At 38.9% G+C, this 9,569-nt stretch overlaps 1 protein-coding gene across 3 annotated transcripts in view; it reads right to left on the reverse strand.

Moving 5' to 3' along the window:
* Nucleotides 1-9,250, reverse strand: part of hpda (4-hydroxyphenylpyruvate dioxygenase a) — a 36,221-nt gene extending 26,971 nt beyond the window's left edge. The window contains exons 1-3 of one of the 3 annotated variants that reach the window (XM_052035548.1): nucleotides 9,174-9,250; nucleotides 4,023-4,049; nucleotides 3,856-3,918 (exon numbers count right to left, since the gene is read on the reverse strand). In XM_052035548.1, the coding sequence (XP_051891508.1) occupies nucleotides 3,856-3,918; nucleotides 4,023-4,049; nucleotides 9,174-9,176 (93 nt within the window). In that variant the 5' untranslated portion in view covers nucleotides 9,177-9,250. Of the gene's footprint in view, nucleotides 1-489; nucleotides 1,638-2,893; nucleotides 3,822-3,855; nucleotides 3,919-4,022; nucleotides 4,050-9,173 lie in introns of those variants that run through there. The other 2 variants (XM_052035551.1, XM_052035550.1) reach the window with 2 other exon arrangements.
* Nucleotides 9,251-9,569: the final 319 nt, after the last annotated feature.

Below are 9,569 nucleotides of genomic sequence, written 5' to 3' on the forward strand. Positions count from 1 at the left end.
GTAAAAGAGTTGCGTAGATTGAATATTAACTGTTTGGTTCATTATCTTACCTAAAATCCACTGTTCTAATCTGTCCTTATCTGCTCATTGACTTTTTTTGCCATATGGACCATTCTGAACCAGAGTTAATATGTTATCCCTTTGTGGTATTCTTCGATGATGATGATATCCTTTCAACAATTCACAACTGTGTGTGTGTGTGTGGCAAGATGTGGCTGTGGTGTGTGTTTGTGTGTGTTTTTGTGGGTATGTATACTGATCTTTGTGAATTAGCAAGAACCAAAAAAACAAATAATTGTTTGTAGCATTGATTGAGAAAACAAAATTAAAGTTCAAAGCACTGCTGAGAATGAGGTTTATTGAAGAGCAGTAAATGTGATGTTGGACATGGGGTTTATAAAGCCAATGAATATAAGAGGAGCTGAAGGTAAAACTGGGTCTGGAATTTATCCAACAAGACACAAACACCTTAATGTAATAGGCACTTACAGATGTCAGAAAGTTGATAACCCTGACACGTGTCAAACCAACAATCCACCTTAAGAGCAGCAAACTGAGACTCGAGCACATAAACTACAGTACGGCCGGAGTGTTGAATTTTCCGACGTGACCTCATTCAGATGAAAAGTTAAATTGAAGTCTTGCGTACCTGTAAAATATTCTGGTGTCTTGCCAGCATTTATTCCTCAATAACAACCATGAAAAAAGTGATTAACTGATAACTTATCTCACTGCTGATAGCGAAAATGAGTGTATGAAAATTAGCAAACAGTTTTGCTTACAGAATCAAAATCAGATTTATTATCACTGACTTAAATGGCGTGAAATTTGCTGTTTTATGGCAGCAGGACAGTGCAAAGACATAAAATTACTATAAATTACAAAAATGAATAAACAGTGCAAAAAGAAGGAATAATGAGGTGGTGTTCATGGGTTCACAGACCGTTCAGAAATCTGATGGCAGATTCAACACACTTTTGATTGTACTTCAACACATTTTTGATTGTACTTCAACACACTTTGGGACATGAGAATTTAAGAAGCACTTTAAAGTGGCACTGCTGTGGGTTGTTGGAGTGGGTGGGGTGCCATGCTAATTTTGTACAAGGACCCTGATTGCACACAAGGTTTGAGACATCATTTGGTATTGAACAAGCATTGCAGACCTGACACAAAAGCCTTCTGTCTCTTTGGAGAATGGAGCTCACAAAGGATGTTTCTTGAACAGTAGATTGGAACGAGAAAGGATTGGGGAAGAGTCACAGCGTGGTAGACGATTGGAGGAGAGATGACATTTGGGAGGGGACGGTGGTGGGAAGGAAGAGAATTCAGGGAAGTGGGGTCACCTGGAATGTGGCCATTTGGGGAGATTATCGGGTTTGTGGGGCAAGAAAACATTGGCATGAGCGGGAGTGTAGAAAAATCTCTAAGAAAGACACTTAAAAAGGAACTTTTTTGGAAGAAAATGGATAACTAAGAATCCCAGCAGTGGTCCTACCTCAACCTTCTGGTTAAGGACTGCTACATTTTGGAAGGCAGCACCAATCGCAGGCTTTATATACAAAGAGTTTGGCTCGTGACATCAAAACCATTTACATAATAAGCCATTTGATGTCCTTCCATGTGCCTGGCTGGCTCTGTGAATACACATATCATATACATTAAGTGTCCAGAACTAGAATTGTTACCTGATCACATTTACTGATTAGGTTTTTGATGACAATCTTTCACATCTATCTCACCGCTGACAGAATTTCTAGCCTATCATTTTTGTTAGGAATGGAATTTCAGCCTGCAACAAAGTTGTAATGATTCTGGCTGTGTCCATATTGAAGACCTGTGAAATTGAAGCAGGTTTGCACTGGATGTTGCAATGCCCATGTTGCATTGCTCTCTGACAGTTTGCACATTGTTCAAACTGTCCTCGATAAGTTTCTAGATAATATCACTGCCCAGATGGTGAATGAACCTTCATACTGAAATCTTTTGATTAGCCAGACTCAGGCCCCTATTGAAATGCACATGTTAGGGGAGGAGAATCAGATAGAGTTTCTAGGGACTGAATAGAATGTGTTGAGCAGTCAGTTTGCAATGGTAATATCCAATGGATTAAGGACATTTACAGCTCCTGAGGTTATTACCCTATGATAACCCACAACCTGCTCTCATTTCACTTCATTAAGAATTCCTGATTTGTCACTTTCTCTCCAATCCTTTTATATCTTCAAAAACAGCCTATTTTCACCTTGTCCACTTTCTTTCATTGAAAATATACTTCCTTCTGAAAAAAATGACTTGTTTGATAGCCACATTTTCTTTTGCCTCTGCAAAATGCCTTGTACCATTATTTTCTAACAGCCAGTTGTTTTTATCAATATCTAACCTATAAACTACAAACAAACAGTGTACTCATTGGAAAAGTTTAGAAGGTCAGATTAGACATGCTAGTTTGAGGAGAAAATACCAGTATGCACTTGTGCCTTGAGGTTAATGGCCTATTTCTATCACAATTCAGAAAAAGCCATTTGATCCAACCAGTCTTTGTGGTTTATAACCAGTGGTCCTGATCATACCCGCCTAATATCTCTTTACGTTTCTTTAGGGCAGGCATGGTAGTGCAGCAGTTAGCGTAACACTTTACAGCGCCAGCGACCTGGGTTCAATTCCCGCCACTGGCTGTAAGGAGTTTGTACGTTCTCCCCGTGTCTACGTGAGTTTCCTCCGGGTGCTCCGGTTTCCTCCCACATTCCAAAGACGTACAGGTTAGGAAGTTGTGGGCATTGCTATGTTGGCGCCGGAAGCGTGGCTACGCTTCTGGGCTGCCCCCCAGAACACTATGCAAAAAATGCATTTCACTGTGTTTCGATGTACATGTGACTAATAAAGATCTTACCTTATCCAGCACTTGAGTGAACTTCGGCTCACCCTGTCTATTGCCTCAATATGCATTCTCTTCTTATAGTTCTCTATTGACTTCAGTAGACTTTTTTATGCCTTATGCACTTAGGATAAAATTTTCAACGTCTTGTGAATACAAATGTTCAAATCCTCAGTAGTTCCATCCATTTTTCCTTCACTCAATGTATAATTATTGACATTCATTAATCAAAAACACAATATGTCATATTTACTGTCATTGAAATTCATCTGCCATTGGCTTGTCTCTTTCCACCTTATTGCAATTTGTTTGCAGCTTTCTTTGGCTCTCAAAATAATTTCTAATACCTGCAGTTTTATGATCTAACACTTTAGTTGACTCTAATATTTCCACTTTTAATCAAATCAAGATTTACCTTCTCCCCAATATCATTGCCCTTTTTTAAACAAAAGCAAATTATTTGCAAAGTATCCTTGCCGATTTCTCCATCTTAGCTAACTATCTTCTCCTCTCAGAAGTCCCATCTTACAGTTAATAACTCCCTTTTACAGCTCTATTTTTTCTTGGGTTTTTTTTTCGTGATAATCCCTCCCTTCTCCTTCTTAGCTTTCCCTATTCTTTCTTGAACCCCTTTCATATTTGCCTTTATTTTACCAATCTTATTATTACTAATTAAGGTAGATATTCTTGAACTTAGGTTTGTTTCTGTAGACATCATCAGAATTTTGAAACAAGATGGTTGATTGTTTTCAGTTTGTGATTAAGCAATGGAACTTAATAACATGAAATAGTGCACACCATTTCATGTGTAAGGGTCTGTGGAAGTAATTGTGTATGGATCTGGCTGTCTACAGATATGCCTGTGTCCCAGATGAATTTGGATCTGGATGTATTTATGTCCAGATTTAATTGTGTCAGGACAGGAATGGAGTGCAGACCTAGTTAGGTCCAAACGTGCTTCAGGAAGTCCATCTCACCTGTTTGGCATTTCCTACCCAGAAGGTGATGTGATGAAAGCTGACATATTGGCCCTTCTCCAGCTGCAACAGAAAAATTTTAAGTTATTCGTTTTAGTAGAGACAAAGTTCAACAAAACAAAATATCAATAGATTTCTTTAAAAGTTTATAAACAAATGTCCTTTACCTTCTCCCCTTTGTCAGTGTAGGAAGTCTGAAACAGATAGGAAAATATTGGTTTAGTGTGATAAAACCACAAGAGAGTGCATTCTTCGTCAATTAGTTCATAGCTTTTCGTAATGCTGTTACCTAACAGAGAGTCTTTGGTGGACACAGTAAATCTTATAAAAGTATAACCTGTTTATATGTTAAGCAATGATACATTAAGCATATAAGCAGCGATATGTTCACATATCACTCTGTGCAACTTAATTTTCATTTTGGTGACAACTCCCTAAACAAGACCCTTCTGTTTCATTCCTATCCTAACCCATCCACTTTACCACTGATTCATACGTCTGCAGACACATCCTGTTGCCCATTCATGTTCCCCTTGACTGCTCCACACAATAGTTAGCTATTTAATCATCTCCAACAAGGTTCCTCAACACACTCTGCATGAGAGTGGCTGCAATATTGACTATGAATGGACAGGAAATAGTAACTGATATTTCTTCTACACTTTGCTTAATGGGCACAGTTTTAAATGTGTTCTCTAATTCTGAACAGGCACTTGTAGTCAAAAGCCCAATGTGTTTGTCTCTCAACTTTTGAAGACCTAAATCTTGTCATACTTTTGGAAGGCTAATTCAGCTCTTCTCTAAACCCTAAATTATTGAATCATCCTTGTCATTCCAGCCTGAATGCCCTCCAGTACAAAACCATATTCAAATGCTGGAAATGCTAAAAAAAACCTGAACAAATCTATTTTGACTTGCAGTAAAATTCTCAAAAATTTATCTTGATATTCTTGCCCTTATCCTTCTATCTCTACAAGAGCTTTGCATAGTAACTTCTAGTGAAATATCAATAGGTCCAACTAGATTCTTTCTTTCTCTACATTGACTGAAAGACATCTCTTCATTATCCCTCCCCTTAAATTATGATACTAGATTGAATTCAGGTGAATCTTAATTGACATTTGTAGATGTGCCTTCAAACTTTTTCTGAACAAACAATGCTTTCTTTGTGTGGAAGCACTTAACTATCGGTGATATTCCCTTTGTCCTATCCATCCCTTAACTACTTAAAACTAACTTGTTTTTTCACTCTTTCCCCGTTCTGATGAAGGGTCTTTCATGTGAAATGTTAATCGCTTCTCATTCCACAATGCTACCTGACCTGCTGAGTGTCTCCAAGCATTTTCTGTTTTTATTCTGATTGCCAACATCTACAATATTTTGACTTTAATTTACTGTTATATTCACTGCCACTTCTCTTCCAGGAATGTCAACCTTAAAGAAGTTCCTCTCCTTTCTCCTGTGGGATTTCCAGCCTTTGTCTTGTTCAATGATTTGTTTCCCTTCTTGTCTCAACATGGTGTTGATGAAGGATCTCAGCCCAAAACATTGACTGTTCCTTTCCATCCATAGATGCTGCCTGACCTGCTGAGTTCCTCCAGCATTTTGTGTTTGTTGCTCCAAATTTCCAGCATTGCAGTCTCTCTTATGTCCCCAAAGTGTTGACAATCCTTTATGTTCTCACTCTGTTCTTATTTCAGAGCTTTTGTTCATTTTCTCTATCTGCCTCCACAAACCCATCATGTGGATGACCTCTACAACTTATCCCCATGACACCCTGTCCTCACCCTATCAGAGCTTGTCCAAATGACATATCTGTCCCTTCCCCCACCTCTCTGCAACTTGTTTTTGCTCTTTCTGGGTTCTGCGAAGTGTCCTTGAACTGAAGTGGTAACTCTACTTCTCTCTCTACAAGTACCGCCTGACCTGCTGTGTGTTTCCAGCATTTTCTGTTTTTATTCCAGATTTCCATCATCTGTAGGCTTTTGATTTTCACTTAATATATCCTGGGGGTAAGTAGAAGGCTGGTGGAGCTAATAACAAAATATTTTTATTATGATAAAAAATATTTTTGTTTAATTATGAAAAGATCTTTTATCTTAATCCATCGTATGTGTCCCAATCTTTGCTTCACTTTCTATAAAATAAATTAAACATTAATTGCAATCTATGCTTTTTACCTCTTGGTTTCTATCAGCTACAATTTTTCAATCTGACTGACAGCTGAGTCAGGTTGAAAACTCCACTGTTTCTGCTGACCACAAAATGTGTATAATTGGTTCCATATTGAAAGTAAAGTTGTAAGATGGGAAATCTTAAGGAGGTTGTTTAGTTTTTGTAGTAGGCAAAGTACGGTCACTTTAAGAGACCTTCAGGTTTATGCAGTCATTTTAGTTGTGATCCATTATAAAAAGATCACAATTCAATATTCCAAAGTCAAAGTCAAGTTTATTGTCAAATGACCAAGTACATGCATGTACAGGTGCAATGAAAAACTTACTTGCAGTAGCATCACAGGCACATAGCATCATACGAGCAGCATTCACAAGAAAAACATTAACTAACATAAATTATATACAATTTTTACAAGAAAAAAAACAATTAGAACAAAAAAAAGTCCATTTCAGTGCAAAGTGATCAGAGTGGTCATGGTGTTGCTAAACTGTAGTGATGAATAGGGTTGGTTCAAGAACTGAATGGTTGATGGGAAGTAGCTGTGAACCTGGTCTAGTGAACCAGCTCTTGAAGGGGGTGGTGTGGGACTTCAGGCTTCTGTACCTCCTGCCAGATGATAGCTGCAAAAAGATGGCATGGCAATGGATGGTGGATGTTGCCTTCTTGAGGCAACGCCTCCTGTAGATACTACTGATGGTGGGGAGGGATGTGCCCATAATGTATTGGGCCGAGTCCACAACTCTCTGCAGCTTCTTACGTTCCTGTGCATTTGAATTGCTGTACCAGACCATGATGCAACCAGACAGGATACTTTCAACAGTACATCTGTAGAAGTTTGTTAGAGCATTTGCTGATATTAAAAATTGCTGAATAGCATTCAGAAATTTACATGGAATCACAGATGCTCTCACAGATATTTGAAAGTAACCTTTTGATAAATATACAATTTTCTTAACAGTTTAACATCATTGTTATTTACCCCTGGAAATTCCAAATAGAGCTGGAGAGCTTCACTCATTACACCTTCAGTAAGTTTCAGCAGATTTGAGTTGTGACTAATTACTTCTAAATGCATGCTGATGACCCTTTATAATCCATGTACAATGCCATCTAGGCTTCCCCCCTCTTCCAGTCCACTATTTCCTAGAATGATCCCCTTTATCTGTGGAACGTTCTTGAGAATTGATGCCCTTCCTAAGCAATGCTTGAGGAATTTCCCATTGTTCTGTGCACTGCTCTCTTGGATTTTCACCTCACCCTGTGCAATGTAATAAAATATAATTTCCATACCCCTGCAACTAGATTGTATTTTACATGTATTTTACTACTAAATCAACAATTATCAAGGTCACATCTCATTCATTTCACATTGGAATCAATTGATCAATTGTCTGCCCTCTGAAGATCATGCGCAGCTCCTGTGGGCTCACTAAAATTATGTTTATTTTGTAGTGAAGTCCAGTAAATGTATAGGTATTTCCTGGGGTTTCTTCATATGCTGCTTCATTGGAATTTATCAATGAGCCACATTGAATTGAGGTGCAATTTGTGACTAAGTTGTGAGGACTGATGGGGAGAATCATCTAGCACATCAGTCTTTTCTTTAACATCAACAGCACTACATCTACATATTCCTGAGTACAGCTCTTGAGAGTGGTTTTCCTATCACTAGCACTGACTTTTTCACTTGATATAGGATTACCAGCAATCAAAAAAAAATGAAGTGGCTTCTTACCAGCTGAATTGATGCCAAGATGTACCCAAGTAGGCATCCAGCTTGAAAAAAGGTTAGGGTCAGAGTGCGGTGCAAGTCGAGGGCCACTCTGTCAATGCCGTCTCTGTTTGGGAACCTGCAATATTGCTCCCATCTGCTCATCAATGCACATCTGAACAATCTCGAGATTCCTTTGCTGTTTTCTATATATCACATTGTCCTTTTTCCTTAATGAATCAATTTCTGAGACCTTTTCTTGAAAGACCTGTTTCCATGGAATAGATTGAATGTCGCAGCAATCTGTGACCATTTCACAGAATATAGATCAGAATAGGACAGCAACATGCCCTCTGGTCCACAATGTCTGTGCCGGCCATTTAATCTGCATATCTGCCTGCATGTGGTCTATATCCCTCCATTCCCTGCCTGTTCACGTGCCTGTCTAAATGCCTCTTAAACATCTTCTTCCATAAACTCCCCTGGCAACCTCTTCCAGGCACCTATCACACTCTGGGGGAAAAAGACCCTGACTATGAATACCACCTATATCTCTCCTAATTCTATATATTAGGTCGTTCTCAGCCGCCGATGCTCCAGAGGAAACAATCCAAGTTTGTCCAATTTCTCCTTACAGTTAATACTCTTTAAACCAGCCAACATCTTGGGGAATCTCTTCTGTACCCTCTTCAAAGTCTCTACATCCTTCCTGTAAGGTGGTGACCAGAACTGTACACAATACTACAAATGTGGCATTACCAAAGTTTTACACAAGTGCAACATGACTTCCTGACTTTTATATTCAATGCCCCAAATGATGAAGGCAAGCATACCGTATGCCTTCTTTACCACCCTATCTACTTGTCTTGCCACTTTCACAAATCTATGGACTTTTACCCTAAGTTCGCTCCGTACAACAATATTTCTAAGGGTCCTGCCATTTACTGTATACTTTCCTCTTACATTTGACCTCCCTAAATGCAACACCTTACATTTGTCTGGATTAAACTCCATCTGCCATTTCTCTGTCCATGTTTCCAACTGGTCTATTTCCTGCTGTAGCCTTTGACAACCTTCTTCACTATCCACAACACCGCTAATTTTTGTGTCATCTGCAAACTCACTCATCTCCCAATCTACATTTTCATCCAAATTATTTATAGATATATCACAAACAACAGAGGCCCAGAACTGATCCTTGTGGAACACCATATCCCTATTGGTCACAGACCTCCAATCACAGTAACACCCTTCCACCACTTCCCTCTGTCTTCTATGGCCAATTCCCAATAACTAATTCTTGGCTATTTCCCCTGATCTAATGCAACATAGTGTGAGATTGTTTCAGTGAAGTTCGACCATACCCAGCTGCCATAACAGTCTGCTTCACAGCAATATTTGCAATGCTTTTATCACAATGGACTGTACTCACCATGATGAAACAGTGTTAAGTACCACTTCAGCGAATTTTCAGAAGCAGGAAAATATCCATCTGGCTTAGCCTTATAAACACAACACATTTGGGTGGATAACAGCACTGCATCTTACTGGTTGCCGTGAATCCACCCTTTGCTCCTCCCCGTATTTCCAAATAGAACTCAGTGACATTGCGAGCCAAGTTTATGCCTGAGTTTCGAGGCATAGTTCTTGGAGTTTGTACCATGGTATGTTAATGAGTAATAAGAAAATTACAGAAAAGTGTGTCAGAATCAGAAAAACAAGTCTTTTTCTCATCTCATGCAGTGTTCTGAAAGACAGGGCATAGTACAGACTTCTGCCAACATTCACTATTACTTTCAGTCTAGTTTACTCACCTTTAATGTGAACA

This window comes from Pristis pectinata, chromosome 21, assembly GCF_009764475.1.
Source record: "Pristis pectinata isolate sPriPec2 chromosome 21, sPriPec2.1.pri, whole genome shotgun sequence".
NCBI classification, from domain to species: Eukaryota; Metazoa; Chordata; class Chondrichthyes; order Rhinopristiformes; family Pristidae; genus Pristis; species Pristis pectinata.